At 51.6% G+C, this 27458-nt stretch overlaps 2 protein-coding genes across 6 annotated transcripts; one reads left to right on the top strand and one right to left on the bottom strand.

Moving 5' to 3' along the window:
• Positions 1-350: 350 nt before the first annotated feature.
• Positions 351-8546, bottom strand: NAPSA (napsin A aspartic peptidase). 2 transcript variants are annotated; one of them, XM_014795279.2, is made up of 9 exons: positions 8356-8546; positions 5459-5600; positions 5255-5378; positions 4947-5065; positions 4271-4470; positions 3114-3236; positions 2732-2876; positions 844-942; positions 351-631 (listed from the first exon to the last, which is right to left on the bottom strand). In XM_014795279.2, exons 1-9 carry the CDS (start codon positions 8418-8420, stop codon positions 446-448), a joined length of 1203 nt encoding a protein of 400 aa, XP_014650765.1. In that variant the 5' UTR covers positions 8421-8546; the 3' UTR covers positions 351-445. The 2 variants fall into 2 exon arrangements, with proteins under 2 accessions (XP_014650765.1, XP_087277448.1); XM_087421322.1 differs by lacking the exon at positions 8356-8546 and adding an exon at positions 7704-7823.
• An 11835-nt stretch (positions 8547-20381) lies between these two features.
• On the top strand, positions 20382-26830 carry NR1H2 (nuclear receptor subfamily 1 group H member 2). 4 transcript variants are annotated; one of them, XM_087421319.1, is made up of 10 exons: positions 20382-20530; positions 20643-20776; positions 21351-21412; positions 21492-21623; positions 21926-22216; positions 22299-22564; positions 22764-22943; positions 23586-23685; positions 25673-25881; positions 26323-26830. In XM_087421319.1, exons 3-10 carry the CDS (start codon positions 21370-21372, stop codon positions 26392-26394), a joined length of 1293 nt encoding a protein of 430 aa, XP_087277445.1. In that variant the 5' UTR covers positions 20382-20530; positions 20643-20776; positions 21351-21369; the 3' UTR covers positions 26395-26830. The 4 variants fall into 4 exon arrangements, with proteins under 4 accessions (XP_087277445.1, XP_004440367.1, XP_087277446.1 ...); XM_004440310.3 differs by having other exon boundaries at positions 26248-26830; XM_087421320.1 differs by lacking the exon at positions 21492-21623 and having other exon boundaries at positions 26248-26830.
• Positions 26831-27458: the final 628 nt, after the last annotated feature.

The following is a 27458-nucleotide window of genomic DNA, read 5'->3' as shown; positions in this document are numbered from 1 at the left end:
CAGCCACCCCCCACTGCCACCTGTCGCTGCCGTCGTGACCTGTCGCCTCCCACGCATGTTGTGGCTGCATCCGCCTCCAGCAGGGCGTGAACACGTCTTGGACTACAACGTCCGTGTTGCTCCGCGGTGCCGGGCGCCTGAGATGAGAGGCAGTGTAGGCGCGAGGCTTCATGGGATTCGTAGTCTAAGACTCCCGCAGCAGTGTGAGCCCTGGAGAAAAAGAGCGATACCTTTCGCCTCTCTTTCTTCGTCAACTCTAGAGAGCCGGACACTACTTTTTCTGTCCTAGACACACGCGCTTGAAAAAAAGAAGCGACCCAGGTAGCTTTAACGGAAATAATGGCTTTTTACTGAGTCGTGGGCCCTCTGCTACGACCCGTTGCGCATGCGCCTAACCAGGGCGTCAACCGGAGAACTGCGCCTGCGCGGGCCCACCCCCTCGACGTCACGCTCCGCGAGGACGAGCGCGCGCCAGCCCCACTCGGGCAGCGCCTTTCATGTCCCCACGGTCGAAGACGGCCACGTAGCTGCCCAAGAAGACATCGCCGAGGATCCAGAGGGGCCCTGCGGGCGGAGGCACATCCAGGGCCTGGAAGCCGGACAAGCAGAGGCGGACGCCACCCCGAGCAATCTGCAAGGCGACAATATGAGCCACGCATGGGGTGCCACGCCCACCGGGCCCGCCTCTTCCCTGGGGGCCAGAGCTTCGCCCCGCCCATCACCCCGGGCACTAGAAACGTTTCTGTGGCCCCTGCTTGATCCTAGTGAGGTCTCACTCCCAGCTCCACCCCCTCAAGCTCCATCGTATTGCATCACTCTGACGTCATTAAGACGGCCACCTACCTGGATGACGTAGTCCTGGGCCGTGAGGTTAAACCAGACTCCCCCAAGGAGGAAGGAGACTGGAGGGAGCGTTGGGATTTGGGAGCACTGGATGAGGTACTGAGGGAGAAGAGGAACAAGAGGAGGTGAGGGAGTCCTGCTCTGCTCAGTCCCTTCCGTGGCTCCCGGAAGGGTCATGTCCATATTGGGCAGCTAGGTATTCAGGGCCTTGTGTGGTCAGGGTCTGCTGCCTTCTCTAGCCTTATGGGCTCTTCCCTCACCCCTATGTAATTGTCACTTCGTCTAGGCTCTTATTCGACCAAACCCTGTTTTCCTCCAAAACTGGTGGCCCACGGGCCACACTGGGCCCACAGGTGTATTTACTTTGTCTTAGACTGTGCCTAAAATGTTTTAAAAATTAGTCACCAACTGTACACCATGCTGGTACAGGTTGTATCCCGTGGAGTCTGCTGCTGTGCAATCTTAGGCAAGTTACTTAACCTTGCTGTGCCTCAGTTTCCAATAGGAAGATGTAGATGATGATAATGCTTATCTCATAGGGATGTTGCGTGAGAAATAAATGAGTTCGCTTGGAAGAATGCTTGACACATAGTCAGTGCTATTATTATTTACAAACCGGGAGCTTTCAAATAATATCTTCACGTTTCTCCAACAAACGAGACGATCTGGCTTTCCCTCCATGGCAATACTTGGCTGGAGCCGAGTAGCTGAGAGCTGCCCTTTTTAGATTGACAGGGCATGTACTCTCCAGTCTGCCTCAAATCCCCCCCCTCCCAAGTACCAAGTAATTAAGCTATTATTAATAACAACATTAGGTTATTAAGAAGTTATTAATAACACAATATTAGGCTATTATTAATACCTACCAAGAAGTTTATCTTCCTTAAAAACCAATCGTAATTCCCTTGTTGGGGAGGTAAAGAATGGCGAAAACAAGGTTGAATCAGAGAGTGTATAACTCTCTTGAAAGGAGAAATGCTCACAGCCACAACAGACAGGCATCAAAGCATTGTTCTAAGCGCCTTGAGTGGATTACTTGATTCAGTCCTCACAACATACCTAAGAGGTGAGTATTAGTAACCCTATTTTAGAGATAAGAAAACCGAGGCAGAGGAATGTGAAGTGACTTGTCCAGGACAACACAGCTAGTAAACAGCAGAGCCAGATTCCCACCCAGGTGACCCACGCCCATAACCACTCGGATCCACCTGGTTCCCTTGGCTCATTACAAGCCTGCACCCTGGGGGTTGGATTTGGAGCCTCAGGAACTGAGTTTCCTCCACCCTCCCAGAAGCGCCCAAGAGCGCAGTGATAGAGTCACAGAAATTCGGACCTGGAAGGACCCTGCTCCTGCTCAGAATCTGCAGGCCCTCCTGGGGTGGAAGTGGGTGGTCACCGTGCCCCGCTCCGTGCTTGGAACACTCTTCCTGCAGCTTCTGTGAGCCTACAGTGTCCTGTCTCCTTTCACTCCGTGTGGTGTTCCCTGAGGCTGCTCCTGGGACCTCTTCTCTCGCCCAGGGAGGGCTCCCCACCTCTGTGGCTCTGATTACTGTCTAAGGGCTGATGGCCCCTGAGTATGATTCCCGAGCTGCGTCCACACCACCCCCTGATGTCCCCAGGCCCCCTAGTCTTCTCACTCCCAACCAATCCTGAATAAACCTGCATTATCTCCTCCCATCCATGGAGTCACTCAGTAGACGCTTGGGAGGTGTCCTTGCTTCCTCCCCCGTCCCTCCAGCCTGTCACTCACAAGGTTCAGTGCCTTCTGTCCTAGAATACCTCCTAGCCATCTGATTCCCACCCTCAGGCCTCAGTGTCCTGTCCAATGTCCATCATGAAACTGCCATCAACTTCTCCAGCCCACATCCACCAGACACCATGTCCTCACCTCCCCTGCTAGCAGAGGGATTCCCCCAATGGCTACATGCAGGGCCCGGATCTCCTCAGTGGGTCCCGTGATGAGAGACGTGCCCGTGTCCAGAATGGCAGCACACCCCTGGGCACAAAGAGTCAGCCCTGTGCCCACCTTCACACTGTGAGGCAGAGGGAGCAGTCATTAGAGCCAGCATCCTATGAGTCAAGGCCCCCAGCCCCTCCTCCCCCAGGCCCAGGAATCCAGGTTCCCAGCCCCTCCTCCCTCAGACATAGGAGTCCATCCCCCAACCCCCTCTCCCCCAAGCCCAGGAGTCCAGGCCCCCAGCCCCTCCTCCCCAGGACACGGGAGATTAAGCTGTGGCCCACTCCCAGACCCAGGATGCTGGGTCCCTCACCGCTCCATGTGGATCTGCCAGTAGGCAGGGATCGTGACTGGCACAAAGGTGAGGGGTGGGATGTAGTGTGCTGGGTCCGAGCCACCCAGGACCAGCTCTCCTCCATCAGCCATTTCAAGGTCTCTGCAGAGGCAGAGTGCTGTCAGTGTTTCCCCCGCCAGCGGCAGGAGTGGCCGGGGAAGGGGCTTCCTGCCGGTGGGGCGGTTCTGGGTTCTAGGTGGGGTAGTGGGATGCAGACCTAGATGCTGGACTGGAAGCAAGGCAAGAAGTGGAGAGAAATGGGGCATTTCTTTGTGGAGGTTAGGACTTTAGGGTCTTGGGGGCTTCCTGAAGTGGGCTGTGGAAGGTAGAACTTTTGGAGGGAAATTTCAGTGGCGCATTGGGGTTTCTGAATTGGCTCTGGAAGGTGTGATTGTGTAGGAGTGGGGTAGCTTCCTGGGTGGATGATGAGACTTTCTAAATTGCATGTCTCACAGTTCAGAGGCTGACATTCCTGAGTTGGCTGAAAGTGATGGGAAGAGGGGCAGGGACTTCTTGGAGGCGGGAGGGCAGGATCTACTAAGAGGTGGGTGGGGCTTCCTGAGTAAATTGGACATCAGGGTGACTGAAGGGGCATAGGATTTTCTGCGTTTGGGGGAAGGGCCTCCAGAAAGGAAGGTGGGGACTTCTGGATGGTGGGTGGGACTTTCAGAGCATAAGGTTGAGCTTCCTAAAAGGTAGGTGGGGCTTCTTAGATTAAAATTGGCAATTCCTGACTTCTGGTATGTGTTCTCAGATGGAACTTGGCCTTTCTTTACAGTGAAGAGGGGCGTTCCTAAGATCGGGATTTGATTGGGTAGAGCATGGAATTTCCCGGTTTGAATTTGAAACATGGAGCATTTAAAATGATGGTGAGTTTCTTTAGTAGGTCTTAAGGTGTTGCTCAGTGAGTGGGACTTCTGAGTAGAGTTCAGGTGTTTCTTGTATTGGGAAGGTGTCTTCCTGAGTGGAGGATACAACTTCCTCTGTTGGGTGGATGACTTCCTAAGTGGAGAGTAGCCCAGTGACTTCCTGAATGGAGGGCGGGACTTCCTGTATTGGTTAAGGGACTTCCCAAAGGAGGACAGAACTTCCTTCTTGGGGCTAGGACTCATAGGAAGGTGGTCCCTCCCCGTTACCTGTTGAGGTAGAAGGAGAAGACAGGCTTATCCAGCAGCCCCTGGTCCACCAGTATATCCAGCGGGGGCCGAACTCCATCCACGGCCAAAGTGGGAAAACCGAGGCCCAATATCCCATCGAAGCGGGCAATAGTGAAGGTCAGGCTGGGCTCCCACAGAGCTTCCCCGAAAACCACTGATGCGCCCGTGATGCCCCCAATCTAGGGGTAGATTCAAATGGGGCAGGTTACTTCTGGGAGGACATTACCCACATATCCCTGAGATCTCCCAAAACAAGGCATGAATCCCAGGTCTGGGGACCTCTGGAGACAGCTCCAGCTGCCTAGGAAGCCTTGCCTCCTCACTTGAGAACGCAAGACCCTGCTTGGGAAGCCCCGCCCCAACCTGCCCAGCCACGCCCCTTTAGCCAGGAACCCCTGCCCCTCATTGGGAAGCTCCACCCCTTTTACCCAGGAAGCCCTGCCCCTCATTGAGAAGCTCCACCCCTTTTCCCCAGGAAGCCCTGCCCCTCATTGGGAAGCTCCACCCCTTTTACCCAGGAAGCCCCACCCCTTATTGGGGCCCCGCCCCCTTTACCCAGGAAGCCCCGCCTCCTCAAGCCCCTCCCTAAGCCAGACAATCTTAGACATTGGGCTTCGCCCAGCCTCAAGCCCTTCTGGAGTCAGAGGTCACGCACAGTCAGCTTGTCCTCACTCAGGATGCCGTCTAGCCGCCCGGTTCCATATTGAATAGCAAACTTGGTCCCATTGGGCCGGAAGGAGCTGGAGGCTTTGGGGTTGAAGCGACGGTGTAACCCTAGGTCAGAAGGTCAGGGGGGTGTCACTGGGGGAGGGGAGTCTCCCCAGTGCCTCCTGCCCCTCTGACCTTCTCACCTGTGAGGGTGTGTTACAAGAGAACGGTCCTCGGAAACCCTGGGGAAGCCAAGCCCAGCCCCACCTTCCCCTTCACCCCCACTCAGCCTTAGCCTCCCCCATGAAAGCTCACAGCAGGGCAGACTGAAGAAGTGGCATCTCACGGACGGGACCCAGAGATTGGAGGAGCCAGTGTCGAAGACAACAGAGAAGTTTTGTGGGGGCGTCCCCAGCCCAATTTCCCCGTAATACTGGGCCTGATGGCAAAACAGGAGAGAGTGTGAATGAAGAGCTTGACGAGGGCAGCAGGGTGGGGCTGTGAGGGGCTGTGACTCACGTTCATGTAGTCAGAGAGAGGCACAAAGACGGACTTGTCCCCAGGGGATGGGGCCCCCAACCTGAGGGGCTTTGCTGGCTTCCCCCATCCCCTCAGTGGGTTCAGGGTCCTGGGTCCAGTATAGATTCGGCGAAGAGGGACCCTGTGGGAGAGGAGGATACCAATAGTTAGTATCTTAGGCTAGGTCTTCCTGGCGACCCTCTATAATGGACTTTCCCAAATAAGATATAATGACAATGTAAACATCTCCACGGCTCTACAAGAACAGTCATTACGAGAAACCCTACACTAACAACCTTCCAGGAAACCCTACCAAACCATGATGACACATTTCCCCCAAAGACTCTACAAGAGCAAACCAACCCAAACAGACCTTCCCTACAACCTTTCAGTAAGAGACATTTCAAATAATGTAAAATAAGCCATCCCCGGGGAATGGACATTCACAAAGTTTTCCAAAGACCCTAACATAAAACTAGCCTTGACAAAAATTCTTGCATGCTTCAATTCATGATTCATTCAGTCTTCATGAATTCAACTCACTTCATGGAGACTATTTCCCCCACCACTGGGGGAAAGAATGTAAGCACCAAATCCTAATTTCATTCTTTACACTAAAATATACTCCAGATATATCAAAGACTTCATGTGCAATATAAAATTATAAGAGCACTAGAAGGAAGTAAAATATTTAAATAACTCTGGGAAGAGGAAGTCTTCTCTAAGCCTGATACCAAGATGAGATATCATGGGGGGAATACCCGTGAGGTTGACTCTAAAATTATAAACTTCTGTGTACCCCCTCCATCCAACACACAAAGCTGTAAATAAAGTTAAGAGACAAAAAAATCTAGGAGAAATAATTACAAGTTGTATGTCTCAAAGAGTTAATATCTCTGATATGCAAAGAGCTTCTAAAAATAAATAAGAATAAGATAAACAACCCAGTGTTGAGAGACAGTTCTCCATGAGTCTCTTGTATTTCTGCAGAGGTGCTGACTGCCTTTGTCCGCACTGTCTTTTTAAGGATTTTGTTTAGTGAACAGCCTTGCAAGAGAGACAGTGTATCTCTCTGGAGCAAACAGCAGGCAGGTATATGATCCATTATAAAAGATTCAAGCTTCCCTAAGCTTAGGATTCTTCTCCTATAATGCACCTCACTGCCCTCTTTATTTTACCCTGTGGGAACTGGGGCTCAGAAAACACACAAATGTTGATACTCTGGCTACTCCTATTGCTGGGAGTAATAAAGTGTCCTTTGTCTCTGACCTGGGAGTCTTGTGTGTTTTACCAGCAGCCATGAAACAGCAGCGAGCTAACTTCACCGTTCTTGACATTCAGTAGGAAAATGGGCAAAGAACGTCCACAGGTAATTTTCAAAAGAAGCACAAACAGCCTCTAAACACATGGAAGGAGGTTCAACCCCAATAGTCATCAAAGAGATACAAACGAAAAGAACGAGAAACCTTTTTCGCCCTGGAGATTGGCAGAGAACTAAGAATACTCACTGTTGGCTGGAGGGTATAAAATGGTACAAACTTTCTGGAGGGTGGTTTGGTAATATGGGCCTTAAAGCTGTACACACCTTTTAACCCAACTCAATTTCAGTTCTAGGAATCTCTTCTGCAGGAGATCACTGGACAAGGGTACAAAGATGAGTTTATGAGGATGGGTCTGATTTTGAAAACTGGAGACCACCCGGTGGCCAACACTGGGTATGACTCTGCTCTGCTATAGAACAGACGTAGAATGGAACCCATTCAACCACAAAAAGGGGGAAGTAGCTGTCTAGGCCAGTGGTTCTCAAACCTTATCATAAAGCAGATCACCTAGAGCAGGGGTGATGGGCAACGTTTTTTGTAAAGGCTTTGCGGGCCACCCGTCTCTGTTGCAACTAAATAATTTTGTCAATATACACCAAAGCAGCCATAGACAACACATCAACGAGTTTCCGTGGCTGGGTTCCATTAAACCTTATTTGCAAAAACAGGTGGCAGGCTGCGTGTTTACCAACCCCGAACTAGAGGGCTAGTTAAAATTCAGAACTCTTAGTTTCTGATTGAGTAGGTCTGGGATGGAGCCCGAGAATTTGCATCTCTAACAAGTTCCAGGGTCATGCCAACGCTGTTGGTCCTGAGACAACACTCAGAGAATCACTGCTCTTTGCATTGACTTGGAAAATGGCCGTCACCTGTTAGGTTCAAAAAGCAGTTAGCAAACATCATGTGCAGTCATATTTTTGTACCTGCTGCAGTCACTCGGTGCAGGCCTGCCCCCTCCCTCACATCTTTGTCACCTCTGTGACTCAGTCTTTGAGAGGCTTAAGAATGTGAAGTGGCGGAAACGTTTCCTGGAAGGTACTCTCTTCCCCCTATCAAGAGTTCCGGGGGTGGTGGAGAGAAGAGAGGAGGGAAGGGAGCGATGGGGGGAGGTGCCAGAAGTCGTGGGGGAGGAGGGAGAAAGGTCACTGAGGTCCCCAGAACTGGACTTCTTGAGACCTAAACAGTTTGGAAGTTGCAAGTCTGGGGGAATTTCCATTTAAATGTCACAGACTTGGTGGGTCTTCAAGATCTGCTGGGGGGAGGTGGGAGTCAAATGTATGGAGACTCCAGTACCAGATCATCAGAGATCAGGGTGGAATCCACAGGGTCCTCCCAAAATCATGTCTGGAGAGGAGGGGGAGGGGTCCCCAATCAAGGGTCTCAGGGGTGCAGGATCTGGGGTCTTCGGGGATGTCAGAGTGAGAGTCCCCTTTGGAGATCTGGGAACCCAAGAGATAGGAGCCATGGATCCTGGGGTGCCAGGTTTGGGAGTCACTGAACTGGGGAGCCCCAGAATTGAAGGGAAAGAGGGGGAGAGTCTGTCCCAGGTTTGGGGGTGGTGGGGGTCCCCAGTACCGGATCAGGGTGGCCCTGGCGGGCTCCACGGCCAGCAGCAGTAGCAGCAGCGACGACGGAGACATCTCTGGGGACCCAGCTGTGGACCCAGGCGTCCTACGGCTCTGTTTTCTTTCCCCGGAGACTCCGCCCACTGCCAGGTTTCAGAAGTGACCAGGACATGAAGTCTCTGGGTGGGTGACGCGGGGGGAAGAGGGTGGTGTTTTTGGAGGGATGAGCAGATTATTTTTGTAGGGTCGCCAGAAGTATTATCCTGTGTCACTGGGTACCTCCCTCCCAACTTTGGTGGTGGTGGTGGGGGTCTTCTGCTCCCCCGCCCCCAATCCTTTAGCCAGTCTCGCTTTTACTTATAACTTTCACTTCACTTTTCTGAGACTCATTAACCACAAGGGTTTCCTTGGGCAAACGAAGGGATGGGCGGGGTCTTTGTGGAGGGTCTAGGGGAAGGGAGAGAGGGCCAGACTGGAGGCCCTCCACCCCATATTAAGTGGGGCTGCCCGAGTGTCAGGGCCCCAACTCTCATTGTTTTATTTGGAAAATACTGAAACACACACACCCGTAAAAATCGCCCGTAGCCCCGCCACCATCGAAAAAGCATAACAATAACTCACAGTGTCTCTCTGTCTCTCGCCTGCCCCCCCTTTCCCTAATTAAGCTTCTCAAACATTAAGGAGCATCAGAAAACTTAGTTAAAATGCAGGTTCCTGGGCACCACCCTCAGAGATTCTGATTCCAAAGGCCTGAGAGGGAGTCCAAGAATCTGCAGTTTTAAACAAACCAACTGATCACGGGGCACAAGCATGTCTGAGAAACTCTGTTCGATCTTTTTGGTTTTCTAGCTTAGACTGACATATCAATATCAGCCTGCACAGTTTTTTTAAATTTTATTTATTTATTTATTTTTCCCCCAAAGCCCCGGTAGATAGTTGTATGTCATAGTTGCACATCGTTCTAGTTGCTGTATGTGGGACGCGACCTCAGCATGGCCAGAGAAGCGGTGCGTCGGTGCGCGCCCGGGATCCGAACCCGGGCCGCCAGCAGCGGAGAGCGTGCACTTAACCGCTAAGCCACGGGGCCGGCCCAGCCTGCACAATTTTAAAAGTGAATAAAGACAGACTTTACTTATTGATCGGTGACTTTTTTTTTGCACTTAACCATATATCTTGGACTTGAAAAAAATTGGACGTAACATACCTATAGTAAAATGCACAAATCTTAAGTGTTCAGCACTGTGGCTTTATTTATTTTCCCTGACATATTATTATGAAGATTTTTTAAGCATATAGCAAAGTTGAAAGAATTATATAGTGAACCCCCATTACTCACCACCTAGATTCCATAGTTAACACGTTTTGCTAAATTTTCGTCATTACTTGTCTATCCAGCTGTCCATCCCTCTAGCCATCCAGCAAACCATTGCTTTTTATTATATATATTTCAAATAAGTTGCAGATATCATATTCTTCACCCCTCAGCACTTGAGCATTTACATTATCAACTTGATGGATTTCTACATATGTTTATGCCCCAGTAACCACCACACAGATCAAGATGTAGAACGTTTCCAGGTTTCCAGAAGGTTCTTTCTCACTGTCTCCTGGTCAGTGTCCCCCAAAGCTAACTAATACCCTGACTTCTATGACCACAGGTTAGTTTCACCTGTTCTTGAATGTCACATAAAATGAATCACATGAATTATTCTTTTTTGTCCAATTTTTATCACTCAATATTATGTATTTGCATGTTTTTAAAAGTCAGAGCATATAGATTGACCTCATTCTTTTTGTCTCAAACATTTAATTGCAGAAAATTTCAAACATACAGCAAAATTGAAAGAATTTTACAGTGAACACTCACATACCCAGCACTTAGATTCTACTGTTACCATTTTGCTATATCTGGGGCCGTCCGCGTGGTGTAGTGGTTAAGTGCGCGTGCTCTGCTGCTGGCAGCCGGAGTTCGGATCCCGGGTGCACACCGATGCACCGTTTGTCAGGCCATGCTGTGGCGGTGTCTCATATAAAGTGGAGGAAGATTGGCACGGATGTTAGCCCAGGGCCAGTCTTCTTCAGCAAAAAGAGGAGGATTGGCATGGATGTTAGCTCAGGGCTGATCTTCCTCACACACACACAAAATTTTCTATATCTGCTTTATCACATTTCTATCCATCTCTCCATTTCTTTATCCCAGCTAAGGAGCTCTTTCCCCTCCAGGGGACATTTGGCGTTGTCTGCAGAGATTTTTGTTGTCACAGTTGGTAGGGATGCTACTGGCCTCTAGTGGGTAGAGGCCAAGGAAGTTGCTAAGCATCTTATAACGCACACCACAGCCCCATACAACAACAAGAATTATCTGGCCCCAAATGTCAATAGTAGCAAAGTTCCTCAGTCCATCTCTGTCCATTCTTCAATCCAGCTCATTTTCTTGGTTTCCAACTAAGTTGCAGGCATCAGTATCCTTCATCCCTTATACTTCAGCCTACTTCATTCTTTAAACAGCTACATAGTATTCCAGACTATAAATGTAACACTATTTCTAAAACTTACCTCCTAGGTAAATTGTTCCCTCTTTTCAATATTATAAACAACGTTGCAGTAACCACCTGTATATGTATTTTTCTTTTTTTTGTGTGTGAGGAAGATCTGCCCTGAGCTAACATCTGCCAATCCTCCTCTATTTGCTGAGGAAGACTGGCCCTGGGCTAACACCCGTGCCCATCTTCCTCCACTGTATATGGGACGCCACCACAGCATGGCTTGACAAGCTGTGCGTCAGTGCGCGCCCGGGGTTCTGAATTGGCGAACCCTGGGCCGCCGCAGCAGAGCGCACACTTAACAGCTTGCGCCACCGGGCCGGCCCCTGTATATGTATTTTTCTGCGTATTTGTTCCATAATATCTGTGTGTCAATTTCTAGAACTACAATTGCTCCAACAATGACCCGATGTAAGTTGTAGATTTTGAAACATATTGTTTAATACCCCCCCAAAGAGCTTGTAATGATGTACCCTTCCAAGCAGGGGCAATAAAATCCCAATTTCCCCACAGCCTCACAACTGCTACATGTCATCCAACGAGTTTTAAAAAAAAGGCTTTTTCATTGTTGTTGAAATGTTAATTTCCCTAATTGTTAATGCAGTTGAAAATTTTTCTATCTCTTTTTTTGCTATTTGTATTTCTTCCTTCAGGAATTTCTTTTATCTTCTTGTACAGACATACAAACATACATAACCACACACAGAGATGAAACACTTTGAGACTCTTTTAAAATAAAATCTTCTTGATTCGTCAATTCTAAGCATTCTCCTCTGCCCTCCCACTATGAAAAGTAAAGACGTAGCTCTTTGCTCCCTCTGCCCATGCTGCTTACACACACTATCCTCTTTCCTCTTGAGCATAGTTATGTACTAATTTTGGTTAGATCAATACTCAGCATTTATTATCATTTTTCATCAGGAAAATGCATATTAAAATCATAATGCATGGGCCAGCCCCAGTGGCCTACTGGTTAAGTTCGGCACATTCCACTTCGGTGGCCCGGGTTCAGTTCCGGGGGCACAGAACCACACCACTCGTCTGTCAGTGGCCATGCTGTGGTGGTGGCTCACATACAAAAAGAGGAAGATTGGCAGTGGATGTTAGCTCAGGGCCAATCTTCCTCAGCAAAAAAAAAAAAAAATCACAGTGCGGTACCACTATACTCTCAGCAGAATGGCTAACATTAAAAAACTGACAATGGGGGCCGGCCCGGTGGCACAAGCGGCTACGTGCACTGTTCCGCTGCGGCAGCCCGGGGTTCGCAGGTTCGGATCCCGGGCGTGCACCGACGCACTGCTTGGCGAGCCATGCTGTGGTGGCGTCCCATATAAAGTGGAGGAAGATGGGCGCGGATGTTAGCCCAGGGCTAGTCTTCCTCAGCAGAAAGAGGAGGATTTGCAGATGTTAGCTCAGGGCCAAGTCTTCCTCACACACACACACAAAAAAAACCTGACAATGACAAGTGCTGGTGAGACTGTGGAGCGACTGGAACTCTCATACATTGCAGGTGGGAATACAAAATAGTATAATCATTTTGAAAAAAATGCCTGGCAGTGTCTACTAAAGCTGAACTTTTATGCATACTCCTTGACCAAGCAATTCTGCTCCTGGGTATGCCCAAGAGAAATGAGTACTTGTGTCACCAAAAGACACACATAAGACCCAGCCCTGATGGCCTAGTGGTTAAAGTTCGGTGTTCTCCACTTCAGCGGCCCAGGTTCGTTTCCCAGTCACGGAACCACTCCACCCGTCTGTCAGTCACCATGCTGTGGAGGCAGCGCACATAGAAGAACTAGAAGAACTTACAACTAGGATATACAACCATGCACTGGGGATTTGGGGAGGAAAAAAAAAAAAAAGACACACATAAGATGTTTATAGCAGCATTATTCGTGACAGCCCCAAACTAGAACCCTGTGTGTCCATCAGCGTAAGAACAGACACACTGTGGTGTGTATTTATTCAATGGATGACTACTTAGCAATAAGAAGGAATGAAGTGATAATTTTCGTCTATTAACCAGGACGCAGGCTCTCACCAGACACCTAATCAGCCAACACCTTGATCTTGGACTTCCCAGCCTCCAGAACTGTGAGAAGTAAATTTCTATTATTTATAAGCCACTCGGTCTATGGTATTTTGTTATAGAGCCCAAACAGACTAAAACACTGTATGATTCTATTCATATTACGTTCAAGAACAGACAAAACGAATCTATAGTTTTAGAAATTGGATAGTGGTGATCCTTCAGGAAGGGTGTTGATGGGGAGGCAGCACAGGGCAGCCTTTGGGGTGCTGGAGCTATTCTATACCTCAGTCTGAGTGGTGGCTACATGGGCATAAACATCAGTAAAAATTCATCAAGCTGTACATTTAAGATTTTGCATTTTACTTTAGGTAAGTTTTACGCCAGAAAAATTTTAAAACAGAAATATAGAGATGCATGCCAGAAAAACAAACAAACGTTTACATTATTACAACTATGTAAATGCTATTTCTGTTTACAAAGATTGGAAAGACCTAGAGAAAAGCAGACATGGGAGGGTGTCCTAGGTAACTAATGCTGTGTAACAAACCACCCCAAAACTGAGTGGTTTACAACAGAAATAATCATTTATTCTCTTTCACGGTCTCTTTGGGTTAGAAATTTGAAGGCAGCTTGGCCACAGAGTTCTGACTCAAGGGGTTAACAGCCATATGTCAGCTGAGGCTGCCATCATCTGCAGGCTTCACTAAGCCTGGAGGATCTGCTTTCAAGAAGGTTGAGGCCCCAGCTCTTAAAGTTGGGTTTCCTTTAGGACGCTGTAGCAGGAAAGTCCCTTAGGTGGGCACTGGAGGAAAGGGATCTTCCAGGACAGAGTTACAAAGGGGGAGAGAGGTGGGTAAAGACCCCCAAGTTTCAGGAACATCCTCAGCAGCACCATGAGGAATGTGAACATTCGGTGAAGGGGAATCCTAAAGGAACAAAGGCTCAAGGCTTGTACAAATAATGATGCAAGAGAGAGAAGGAAACATTGCAAGAGGGAAATTTTCGAGTAGGGAAAGGAGAAGGGATTCAGTGCCTGAGTGGAGGGGTTGGCCTTTTTTTTTTTTTTTTTTTTTTTTTTCCCCCAAAGCCCCAGTAGATAGTTGTATGTCATAGTTGCACATCCTTCTAGTTGCTGTATGTGGGACGCGGCCTCAGCATGGCTGGAGAAGCGGTGCGTTGGTGCACACCCGGGATCCGAACCCGGGCCGCCAGCAGCGGAGCGCACGCACTTAACCGCTAAGCCACAGGGCCGGCCCGAGGGGTTGGCCTTTACAGATTGTCTGAACATGGTCACAGGAGGGGCAGCAGTGTACATGTACCTCTGCAGGTGAGCTAGTGTCCCCTGGGGTAAGCATAGGGGAGTTTCCATGTGATTGTTTCTATTTTTTTCAGCAAAATAATAAGTGAGAATAAAGGCGGGGGAGGCGCTGGAGGTTTAGAAAGAGAAGATAAGACGATTTCTTAGAGAACAGAGAAGAAAACTGCAGAAGCCTTGCACATTGGTTCTGAGTGTCCAAACTTTGCACTCACACGTCTGAAGTGTGTCCATTCACGAGCTCAGCAGGGTGAGAGCAGGCACAGAGAAGGCCGAGGGTTCATTTTAACCCGGGTTGAGGTTTTATGGGCAAATATGATTGAGGGAGAAAGAGCAAAGGAGCTAACGTTGTGTGTGCAAGGACACAATTATGGTGGTTGACCATAGAATCTGTGCTGTCTAAGGAAGGAAGAGAGGACACGAGAGGAGGTGAGGGAAACAGAGACAAAGGGTAGAATCAATGGCATTACAGAATTGAAAGGCCCTATATGATTTGGCCCCATTCCCTCTCTGATAGCATCTCTTCCCTTACACTCACTCCATCTAGCCACATTGGCCTTCTTGCTGCTCCTCGGACAACTGAGATATGCTCCTGCCTCAGGGCCTTTGCACGAGCTGTTCTGCCCAAGTGTTTTCCCTCCAGAAAAGCTTACTCACTCCCTCTCCTCTTTTAAATCTTTGCTTAAATGTCACCTTCTTAGTGAAGTCCACCCGGACCACCCTATTGTACACAGCAACCTTCCTCCCCCAGAATTTCCAATCTCCTTTTCCCTGATCTATGCGTTTTTCATAGCACTCAACACCTTTCATTAACTCTAAGATGTCATTTCATCATGTAACATTTCATTAACTCTAAGATGTCATCGGTTGTCAGCCATGTGCATCTCAGAATCAATGATATTGTCTATACTGTTAATTTACTTATTACCTTTAACGCTCGTTTCCCCGTTAGAATCTAACTCCATGAGGGCAGGGATCTTGGTCTGTTTCATTAACCACTGTGTCCCCAGAACCTAGCACAGTGCCTGGCATCTAGCAAATAAGAAATACTTTTAACAACCCACTTTGAGCACCTGTTGCTCTGGGGGACTTCCCTGACACAGCAGCTGCAGAGTCACTTTCTCTACAATAACTCGCACCACATCTGCCCGTCCTCTGTCTCAGAGGCTGGAATACTCAGTCTTGACCCCTCAGAATCTCCCCACCCGGGTTCCGCATCATCCAGTCCCAATGCTCACTCGGTTAATAAGTGGTTTCTGACAGATCTTGCCTGCAAATTCGTAAATGGCCACACGGTGGTGCTGTGGGCCAATGTTCCAAGCCAACACCAGCTCTTTCCCCACTCCCCACATCAGTTTCTGTTTCTGAGTCCTGGTTCACGATTTATTGAAAAGGCTATGAGCCATACTCCTAACAGCTAAAATGCAAAGCCTTGTGATTATTCTCTATTCAGGACGAGGAGAAAATATTTTCTGATCAGTCTATTTTACATGAGTTGTGATAATAGTTTCATTTGTTTCTTCACATACATTTCAACATAAATTTTCTGAACGTCTTGAAAAATTAGTATACACACTGTAAACATGGCTGACTCTACACACCACGTTTTCACATTGGTAATAACATCTGATGCGCTTTCTTGTAATTATGAAGAACTAGTCTCTTTTTTTCTTTATTGTGAAATTTTTGTTGTGCATCATTGTTTGTGAGTCACCATATAAATGCATGCCCACCCCCACCCCCCTTGCCCCTGGTAACCACCAAACAGTTCTCTCTGTCTGTGTGTTGGTTTATCTTTCACATATGAGTGAAATCATGTGGTGTTTGTCTTTCTCTTTCTGGCTTATTTCGCTTAGCATAGTACCCTCCAGGTCCTTCCATGTTGTTGCAAATGGGACTATTTTGTCTTTTTTTCATGGCCGAGTAGTATTCCATTGTATATATACACCACATCTTCCTGATCCACTCATCAGGAAGAACTAGTCTCTTAATTTGACTTAAATTACTGTGATCCAACAAGGATTTATTAAGCACCTTCCCCAAGGTAGCTTTTTTTTTTAATATTTAATTTTAAAATTTTACCTCCCCAGTTTCTTGAGCTGAATCCTGGAACACATCAGTCTCTTTCAAAGCTCCTTGCTTTTGCCCTTGTGGTTCCCACTGCCTGGAATGTAGACTCCGCAGTGAAAGGAGCAGATGCTTCCCCCTGACTGCCTCCCGCCGGAGGTAGTGCGGACATTAATAAAAGAAACCTTAACTAAATAATTTAGGAGTTGGGAAGGCCTGTAGGGGGAGCTCTCACCCCCATCACACACCATCAATTACACCAGGAGACAGAGCTTGCGTCTCTGACAGGAAATAAAACTACTCTACTACTGAAGGAAGATTTCTCTCCCCACCTGGCAACAGCCCAGCCAATGAGAAAGGCTGCAGCTCAGCCAATGAGAAATGCCACAGCTCAGCCAATGAGAAATGCTGCAGCTCAGCCAATGAGAAACACCACAGCTCAGCCAATGAGAAATGCTGCAGCTCAGCCAATGAGAAACGCCACAGCTCAGCCAATGAGAAATGCTGCAGCTCAGCCAATGAGAAGCCATAGCTGCCCCAAACTGTTACTTTCCCCCAATGGACTTTCCTTTAGAACAGCCCCTCCCTACTCCCCCTTTTTCTCTATAAAAGCAGCTCCCCTCCTTTGTTTTCTGGATTTGCCTATAGTTTGCCATAGCATGCACCTCCTGAATTGCAATTCCTTTGGCTATGCCCCAATAAACTCATTTTGAGATGAAATAACAGGCAAATTTGCTTTTTAAGTTGACAGTAGCTAAGAGATGTCTTCTTAACACAGCAAATGGGACCAGGATCACCCCCTAATTTTTCACATAGTGGTTTGTGCCCAGGTTGACCTCCACCACCAAACCAGGAGGCCCTCCAGGTAAGGCTCAGGCCTGACCCCTTTCAGGGTCTCCAGCCTGGCCCAGCACAATCCTACGGGAGGCCTTGGGCTGTGATTGGGTAAAGGATTGCCAGATTTTTCAACTCACCATTTTATTTATTCATCCAGCAACCTGGATGATTAAGAGAGGAATTATCATTCACATTTTACAGAGGCGGGAAACTGAGGTGGGGGCAGAGGGGATGGGTGGGAAGGTGGTACAGGCCAGGTGTACTCCGCGGGGATTTGAATCTGCATCTTCAGGCTCTAGACACCTTGGAGTCAGCTCAGAGACCTCGGCTTTCACTCACTGCACCTATCACTTTTGCTTGCATTCTATTGGCCAGAACTCAGTCACGTGGTCACACTTAGCTGCAAGGGCAGCTGGGAAATGTAGTCCACTTGTGTCGCCCAGGTCAAGAGACCGTTTTTTGTGAATGCTCAGCCAGTACTGGACTCATCTGGCCCACAAGGCCTCATGATGGGACTGTGCTCCCTCTAGGATATTACCTCTTCCTCCCCACCTCATTAAGCTCCAGCCACCTTGGTCTGCTTGCTGCTTTTTGAATATGCCAAAATTCCTACCTCAGGGCCTTTGCATTGATTGTTCTATCTGGCTGGAACACACTTTCCCTCAAGTGTCCATACGGCTCCCTCTCTCACACACATTACCTCTGGAAGTTTTATTTGGGCCAAGGGGCTATTTTATTTCCACAATAACTGGGGTAGCTGTTGTCATTTACTGGGCAGGGGTTGGGGAGTTAGGCACATGGAAAGCTTAAATGTCCTGCTAGACATTCCATCAAAAAGTTGTTGCCTAATTGTCTGACTTTCAGCCTACTCTCTTTCACATATACTTGCCAATGTAATTTCTGGCGTGACTTTAATATACCCTGAATTTTCTTGGGGTGCATCTCATGTATATACCAAGGAAAGATTATAGTTGGTCTTATTGATGATTTTATTAAGACTTGGCCACAGTTTTGGAAAAATCGCATCACCCACAGCAATGCTGCCTGAGGCATCTGAGTTGATACAGCACTTGTCTGTCAGACAGCTAGACACAAAGAGCAATTCTGTATTTGGAAGTAAGATCTGGCTGCCATGTCGTTTCTCCTGTGTACTTATGTTGAAGTGCGTATCACTTTAGCTTCCATTCATTCATCTTTTGCATTGCATTTGTTGAAATAGAATGATATTTTGTTGTTGTTGTGGTCACAGTTGAGCTATATTATCTCTGCATTTCACTTCAGAAGAGTAAAGGCAGAATTCCACATTACAAATTATTTGTGATAAAAAGAAACAGAATTAGCCGTCAGGGAAGTGCAAATTAAAACCACAGTGAAACATGACTTCATACCCACTAGGATGGCTGTAATAAAAAAGACATAATAACAAATATTGGTCCTGATGTCAAGAAATTCACATCTTCGCACACTGCTGGTGGGAAAGTAAAATGGTGCATAGAGTCTGGCAGTTCCTCAAAGGGTTAAACATGGAGTTATTATATAACTCAGAAATCTCACTCCTAGGTATATACCCAAGAGGATTGGAAACATATGTCTACACAAAAATTTGCACAGGAATGTTCATAGCAGGACTATAACCAATAGAAACAACCCAAATCTCCATCAACTAATGAATGATAAAATGTGGTGTATCCATACAATGGAATAATATTCAGCCATAAAGAGAAATGAAGTATTGATATTTGCTCCAACGGAGATGAACCTCAAAAGCATTATGCTAAGCGAAAGAAGCCAGACACGAAAGGATGTATATTCTAAGATTCCGTTTATAGGAAATGTCCACAATAGACAAATCCATAGACACAGAAAGTAGATTAATGGTTGCCTAGGGCTTGGGGGATGCGGGCAGTGGGGGTGACTGTTAGTGGGTATGGGGTTTCCTTTGGGGGGGTGACAAAAATGTTCTAAAATTCATCGTGGTGATGGTTGCAACAATTCTGTGAATATACTAAAACCATTGAATTGTACTCTTTAAATTGGTGAATTGTTTGAGTATGTGACTTAAATCTCAATAAAGCTGTTACAAAAAAAATCAGGGGATATTGGATCCATTACAAACGAGAACACTGGTCTGCAGTTAGTTTCAAATAACAAAATTGCACTGATCGGTCCGTTTAGATATACTAGGCACCGCCTTTCCTGAATCCTCACACCCTTCAAAAGAAAAACAAATAATTTCCCTCATTTTACAGGTAGGTCAACCGAGACTAGGAGTGATGTGATTTGCCCCAAACTGTTGTAATTCATCTTCAGCCTACTGCACTCTTCTAATAGTGAAAAGTTAAAAACAACTTTAACATCCACAAAAATAAACCTAGCTCCCACACCCTGGGCTCGCTATTTGAGTCCTGTCCATGCTTTTTAGCTCATTTAATCATAATAACAATGCAATAAACTCTTGTTCCCAATGTCAGATAAGAAACCGAGGTGCAGGGAGGGTAAATAGCTTGGCTCAACATTACACGGCGAGGAAGTGGCAGACACACCAGTTCAGCCAGCCCCAGACGCCCATGGAAACCACTCGTTTTACTGGTAACATCCTTGGAAAATTCCACAGCTTCCAAGGCCGTGCCGGAACCGACAAAACAAGCTACAAAAGACCATAGATCACACATTCCTCTTTTGGAAAAAAATGCGTGTATGCTCGATATAGATCTGATTACCACGGGGGAAAGACTTTGGAAAAATGTCCATCTTCTACCTGTTCAAGTATTCTGAGTTTTCTTTAAAAGCTATCATTTTTATCTTTCTGGCAGGGGAAGCTACGCTTTTTTTTTTTTCTTTTTTTATTCTTCCTATCATGAAGTTATTTTTTAAATATATTTTTTTCTGGGTCGAGGTTTGTAAATTAACGTATTTAAAACCAACAAGCAGAGCACCTCCAAAATCAAAAAACTTCTAACAACCAAAAAAAGACAAACATGATTTAAATCAGCCATGCGCGAAAATGAGCTAGAGCTAGGGGACAAGCATGCCGAGTAAATCCTTGGCTGCGAGCCCAGAAAGGCACAGGATGAGTTAAAGCCACACAGCGCGCGGCGGGAAGGTTTGGGACTGGCCACGCCCACTCTCGCCCAGGGTTTGATTGACGGACCCGGAACTCTTCTCCCAGCCCCCCGTGGGTATACGACTTCCGTGCGGGGCAGCCGATTTAGCTAGTCCTACGCGGACCGGAAGTCCGTCCATTCTGACTCCCCGCCCTTTTCCGGAAGTGACGCACGGTGGGGTTGCCGGAAGAAGTGGCGAAGTTACTTTTGAGGGGACTCGAGCAGCGGCGGCGTGCCAGGGGACACAGAGAAGGAGGAAGAGAGGCAGAGCAAGGGGACGGAGGCAGGTACGCTTGAGTGTGGGGCGACGCGGGAGGAGCCCGGGCCCGGGGCTTCCCGGCGTTCCCCGCGCTGCTCTGCTCAGCCCCCTTCTCTCCCGCCGCCCCCTCCCCTCCATAGCTCGCGCCGCCTCCGGCTGTTTCCAGGGCAACGGGAGTAGGAGACCCCGCGAGAGGACGCCCACGAGACCCTCGCGCGCAGCCATGAGCCCCGCCCCCCACTGGTGCTCGGAGAGGGGCGGGACCTGGAGCGAGGTGTGGGGGCGGAGCTTGATGGGAGGAGGTGGGGCGGGGCCTGGAGGGAGAGGTACGGATGGGGGGGTGCAGAATGATGGGGCGGCGCCTTATGGGAGGAGTGAGGGTGGACCCGGGAAGGGATGGGGCGGGGCCTAGAAAAGACGGGGCGGAGCGTAATAGGAGGAGGTGGGGTCAGAATGGGAGAGGGGGTGCTTCCTCGACAGAGGTGGGCGGAGTCTGAGTAAGAGATGGGGTGAAACTGAATGGGAAGGAGAAAGTGAGGGTGCAGCACGATTGAAGCAGAAGGGGCAGTAGTTGCAAAGAGCAGGTGGGCGGGATCTGGAGTGGGCGGGGCCAGAAGGGGCGGGGCCTAGAGGGGGCGGGGCTTGAGGTCAAGCAGAAGGGGGTCGGCGCTGTTAGAATTGGAGGGGAGGGTTTGTAGGCTGGCAGGGGCCGGGGGTGGCGTCTGTAGGGTGATAGGGGAGGAGTCGGAGAGACGGAAGAAAGAGAGGTGCCCCCATCAGAACCTGCGGCTGGCCTCACCTGACCCTCCCTGGCCCCACAAGGCTCTGAGTCCCCCTGTATTCTGCAGGCTGCTCCGTGACCCCACCATGTCCACCCCTACCACGAGTTCCCAGGACTCGCCCTTGCCTGGTGAGTGACCCCCTTCCCCACCCAGCACCCCCCAACCCCACACTTGTCAGGAGAAACTCACTGTGCCTCCCTCTCCCAGGACATGGCCCCCCTCAGCCCAGCGCCCCCTCCTCTTCACCCGCTGTAAAGGACGAGGGTCCTGAGCCGTGGCCTGGGGGTCGGGACCCTGATGTCCCAGGCGCTGATGGGGCCGGGTCGGCCTGCAGTGTGGGTGAGACGGGGCCCAGGGACGGGGCTGAGAGTTGGGATGGGGGCTCGGGAAGGGCTCTAGGAAGGCAGAAAGATCGGAAGTGGGGATGGGAGGCCCCAGCTTGTTGGTTTCTTTTCTTCCCTTCCTCTTTGACATCTCTTGTTTTGCTTTGTTCTTTGGGGTCCGCTGACATATACACCTTTGCTCTGAATCGCCGTCTCCCCGGTTCCCTCTCCATCCTCCGATCTCTCGTGGGCCTGCCCCTCTGGCTGCTGTTTCTCTCTGTGGCTCCGTCCCTCATGGCCTCTGTCCGCCCACCACAGTCACCCCCGACCCAGCCGAGGAGCCGGAGCGCAAGCGGAAGAAGGGCCCGGCCCCGAAGATGCTGGGCCACGAGCTGTGCCTCGTGTGCGGCGACACGGCCTCCGGCTTCCACTACAACGTGCTCAGCTGTGAAGGCTGCAAGGGCTTCTTCCGGCGCAGCGTGGTCCGAGGCGCCGCTGGGCGCTACGCCTGCCGGGGTGGCGGGACCTGCCAGATGGACGCCTTCATGCGGCGCAAGTGCCAGCAGTGCCGGCTGCGCAAATGCAAGGAGGCGGGCATGAGGGAGCAGTGTGAGTGCCCGGGAGGGAGCCCCGCCAGCCGGGCCCCTGCCCAGCCCCGGGGCCCCCGCTCAGGCCTGCGTCTGCCCTGCAGGCGTCCTCTCGGAGGAGCAGATCCGCAAGAAGAAGATTCGGAAGCAGCAGCAGCAGCAGCAGCCGTCACCCAAAGGGCCGGGGGTCAGCGGCAGCTCAGCCTCTGGGCCTGGGGCCTCCCCTGGAGGGTCTGATGGGGGCGCCCAGGGCTCCGGGGAAGGCGAGGGTGTCCAGCTAACAGCCGCTCAGGAACTGATGATCCAGCAGTTGGTGGCGGCCCAGCTGCAGTGCAACAAACGCTCCTTCTCCGACCAGCCCAAAGTCACGGTACCGGCCCTTCCGCAGCCTCCAGGGGTGGGGGGCCCGGCGGGGTCAAGCCGGCAGGGCTGCAGCCCAGGCCATGGTGGGGCATGGGGCTCCAGAGGGCAGGAAGGTCTCCTAGGGTGCAGGCTTCCTCAAGGTGCCCCCATGGCCTTGGGCTCGTAGGAGGAGTCTTCTGAGTAACCCTGGCCCCTCGCGTCCCCAGCCCTGGCCCCTGGGTGCGGACCCCCAGTCCCGTGACGCCCGCCAGCAGCGTTTCGCCCACTTCACGGAGCTGGCCATCATCTCGGTCCAGGAGATCGTGGATTTCGCCAAGCAGGTGCCTGGCTTCCTGCAGCTGGGCCGCGAGGACCAGATCGCCCTCCTGAAGGCATCTACCATTGAGGTAACAGCCGGCCCACCATCCCCAGCAAGGCCCTTCCCTCCTGTCCACAAGGAACCCCAGAGATAAGCCCCGGGCCAGATGCCAGGCACATAGTGATGAGCAAGACTCCTCCAGTCTTCACCCTTGTGGGGATGACACTCTCCAGGGGAATGTCGAAATATTAAACAAGGTAATCAGAGCTTCCCAGGAGCCAAGGAGAAAAAGGAAACAGGCTGAGGCTGAGAATAATTGAGGATTGGGCTGGAGGGGCGCACTTTAGAGAATGTGCCGAAAAGTCTATTCAGCGAGTTGACATTTGAACCAAACGATGGTAACAAGTATTGAGTGCCTGGTGTATGCCAGGGTCCATTCCAAGTGCTGGGCATATGGGAGTGAATGAACCAGATACAGACTCTGTCCCCGTGCCTCGTGCATCAGGAGAGCATCCTGAGTGGAGGGTGCTGTGGGTGCCGAACCTGCAGGAGGGAGGGAGCCTGCAGTGTCCAACAGGACACAGGCTGGTGTGGCCGAGAGTACGGGGGGCAGAGGGGCGAGGCATGATGCTGGAGAGATCGGGCCCCCGTTCAGGCCAGGAGAGGAGGGACTGGTGGCTGGAGGCTCACAGGGACGCCTCGAGCCCCCTGCCCCCACTGCTGTCCCCAGATCATGCTGCTGGAGACGGCCAGACGCTACAACCACGAGACAGGTTGCATCACCTTCCTGAAGGACTTCACCTACAGCAAGGATGATTTCCACCGCGCAGGTAGGGCCCGGGGCCGGCGGCTGGGGGCCCGGGGGCCGGGGTGGGGCCCCTGCTGGCTGGGAGACCTCGGGCCGGCTCATCCCTGAGGCCTGAGCCTCCGTTGCTTTATCTCCAAAGCCGGCTGAGGGTTGAGCCAACCCTGACGCAAGATAAGAGCACATGTATTGAGTGCCAAGTCTGTACGGTGGAACGCAGTGCAGGATGAGACAGGCTTCTGCTATCATACAGGGCATCTGGGTGGGAATGAGAAAAAGACACTGCCTCCTCCCAAACCTGGTCTCAGCCGAGGGAGGCTGGATCTCACTTGGTTGTGAAGTGCGCAACCTACCCAACTGTTCAGGGCAGTCCTGGTCCCTGCCCTCCAAGAGCACTGGCTAGACTGGGGATGTGCCCTAGGCGGTGGGCTTCTGGAGGAAGTGAAGTTGAGCCGAAGCCTGAGGGGTGAGAGACATCACCTAGGGAAAGGGAGGTGGGGAGTACTATTCCCCACAGGGGAACTGCATGTGCAAAGCCCCCACTCCCTTGGCCTCTGGGCTTTCCCAGTAAGTCCTGCTCTTTCCCGGCATCTCTCCCTGGGACACCTCTCTCTACTCCCGACCCCTGCTCGTAACCCCATCATCTTCCCTTTCTCTGATTCCTGGCCCTTCCACCGCCCAAACAGTCCCAGTAACCATTTGAGTATGAACTTGGCAGGGGAACATTGTGGGGGGAGAGTGTTCTGGTAGCGGGGGGTCAGCGTGTGCAAAGGCCCTGAGGTGGGGAAGAGCTGGACGGTTTGAAGGAACTATAGGGAGGCCCAGACAGCTGGAGTACAGAGATTTGGGGCTGGAGAGGTGGTTGCCACAGTCCAGGCCTCAATTGTCTCTCCCTGGAACATGGCAGGGGTCCCTCACTGGGCTCCCCACCTCCACCCCTGCCCAGTGTGTCTGTTCACGTGGCAGTCAGAAGGACCCTGATAACACCTGAGTCAGCTCCCATCCCTTCTTGGCTCAGAACTCTCCATGGCTCCCGTCTCACTGGGAGGAAAGCCACAGCCCTCACCGAGGCCCACAGACCCGGCAGGGTCTGGGCACTGGTCCCTCTCCGCCCTCATCTCCTGCCCTCTCCCCTCGCTCACCCTCCTCCGGCTCCACAGGCCTCCTCCCTCTTAATTGAACCCCCCACCTGTGCTCCCGCCTCAGAGCTTCTGTTCTTGCTGCACCCTCTGCTCAGAACGAGGGTGACCAGCTCTTCCCGGTCTGCCCAGGATCTTCCCACTTTTGACACCAAAAGTCACGTGGCCCAGGAAGCCGCCCCTTCCCCTGCAAAACAGACGGCAGTCGCCTACCCGGAACACTCACGCATCCTCGTACCGCACTCCCTCCCCTCCTTCAGGTCATTGTTTAAAGGTCACCCTACAGTGACCACCGTGGCTGAGTGTGCACGTGATTCTCAGTGGCCCCCATTACTTTTTCCTGCATTACCTTGATCTGTAGAACTCATCACTGTCTCACAGGCTGGAGGGTTTACTTCTGTATCTGTCCCTTATCTGTCTCCTCCATCCCCAAACGTAAGCTCCACTGGAGGGGGGCTTTGTCTAGTCAACGGCTCTACCCCAGGACCTGGCACACAGTAGGTGCCCAATAAAGTCTGATGAAGGAATGAGTCACTCTTGGAAGCCACCGCAGGGGGTGACACGATACGCCCAGGTTTAAAAATCTTTCCTTTTCCTGAGGAGAAGTCCCGGGAAGCCAGGAAAGAAGGGAAGGTGGTGATGGTGTGGTTCTAACACTGAATGAATGTTTGTCCCCCTTGCTCGTTCCCTCATTCAGGGAAGGGTTGTGGCGCAGCAACTGTGTGCCAGGCAGTGGGGACACCGAGGGAACAGAAGAACGCTATAATTGGTGTTGGTTTCCTCACCCCGCTGACGGCGGGCACGGCAGGGACCAGGGGTGGGGGCCGGCGTCGGGCCAGGGGAGTTGATCAGACCGGCCTCCCGCCCCCGCAGGCCTGCAGGTGGAGTTCATCAACCCCATCTTCGAGTTCTCCCGGGCCATGCAGCGGCTGGGCCTGGATGACGCCGAGTACGCCCTGCTCATCGCCATCAACATCTTCTCGGCCGACCGGCCCAACGTGCAGGAGACGAGCCGCGTGGAGGCCCTGCAGCAGCCCTACGTGGAGGCCCTGCTCTCCTACACGCGCATCAAGAGGCCACAGGTACGGGCCTGCTGGAGCCCAGCCCCTCCTGGCAGAGCAGGCGCCACCCAGAGGCCCGGGGCGGGGCAGGGGTCCAGGTCCCCTGGGGTCAGCCTGGGGCCGGCGTCTTGCTGCCTCTGCTAAGCCCCCTGGCTGCACTTGGAGCTCTGGCTGGTGTCCTCTCAGCAGAGCCTGTCCTCGGGCCCCTGACCCCTCACCCAGGAGCCGGGAGCCCAGCACGGGGTGGGGGGGTCCCCATGCTCTGCCCAGCCCTCCCCGCACTGGCTCTCCTGGCTCGGCCTGGGGAGGGAGGGCCTCCGGTGGGCTGAGTGGAGGCTCACAGGGCAGAGGCCCGGCCGGTGCCCACCTCCCTGCCGCCCGCCGCAGGACCAGCTGCGCTTCCCCCGCATGCTGATGAAGCTGGTGAGCCTGCGCACGCTGAGCTCCGTGCACTCGGAGCAGGTCTTCGCCCTGCGGCTCCAGGACAAGAAGCTGCCGCCGCTGCTCTCCGAGATCTGGGACGTCCACGAGTGAGGGGCCCGGCCAGCCCGCCCCCCAGCCCCGCACCCTCCAACCAACGGACACTGGCGCCCCTTCCTCCTCCGGGGGCCGGACGGGGCCAGGGTCGGACCTGGGGTCCCGCCTCGTGGCTTAGCGCACAGACCCCGGCCCCGCCAGCCCTCAGCCCTCAGGAAGAGCCCCGTCGAGGTCCAGGAGGTTCCCCCCGGCCACTGAGTCTTCCTGGGAGAGGGGGATGGGTCACAGGGCCCGACCTCTGACCTCTCCAAGCACTCCGCACCCAGCTTCCACCTCAAGCCCACCTCAAGCGCAAAGCACCTTGACCAGAGGAAGGGGAGGGCCCGTGGCTCTCCCCCACAGCCTGAGACCGCAGGCCCCCCTCTCCCTCCTTTTATTTAATAAAAACTAAAAAACCCACAAAAACAGGAAAATAAAATATGAATAGAAAGTTGCCCTGAGGCAGAGTGAGTCTGAGATGGAAAGAGAATGGGCTGCCAGCGTCTTCATCGACGTGGCCCGTGGACCTGATTCAGCACACGGGACCAGAGGCCTCCCGGGTGCTGGGCTGGTGGGGGTCAGATACAGGCTGTATCGGCCCTGGGTGGTGTGACCAGGCACTGTGAGGGCCCAGGAGAGGCCCTGACAGCCTCGGGGTCACCTCCCGGGAAGAGGTGAGTTGGAGCCCACTCCTGAAGGTCCAGGAGGATTCAAGTGAATGAGGGGGTGGAGCTTTCGGTCAGTCAACAAACACTTGCTGAAGCCACTTGTGGGCTGGGTGGGCGCTGTGCTGGCCGTTCTGGGGATGCACACATCATCCATCCAACAAGTGGAGGGAGCATTTGCTATGAACCAAACACGATTTTAGGCACTGGAAACAGCCAACAAGATAAAGGTGGGTACCAGTCAGGGCTGGCAGTGGGGGGATGCACGGGGACAGCTAGAATGTCATGTAGGGGCTTTTGTGGGGGTAGCACGGGGCAGTGTGGGAGCCGGAGGAGGAAGTCAGGCAACCCTCACCAGGGAGGCCACGTTCTAGCTGGACCTAAACCCTGAGAACCAGGGGACTGGGCCCCCAAGTT

Source organism: Ceratotherium simum, chromosome 33 (assembly GCF_057802395.1).
Source record: "Ceratotherium simum simum isolate JZ-2026a chromosome 33, ASM5780239v1, whole genome shotgun sequence".
In the NCBI taxonomy this organism is placed as follows: domain Eukaryota; kingdom Metazoa; phylum Chordata; class Mammalia; order Perissodactyla; family Rhinocerotidae; genus Ceratotherium; species Ceratotherium simum.
The sequence above is the reverse complement of the archived record's forward strand: the minus strand, read 5'-3'. Positions and strand labels throughout refer to the sequence as shown.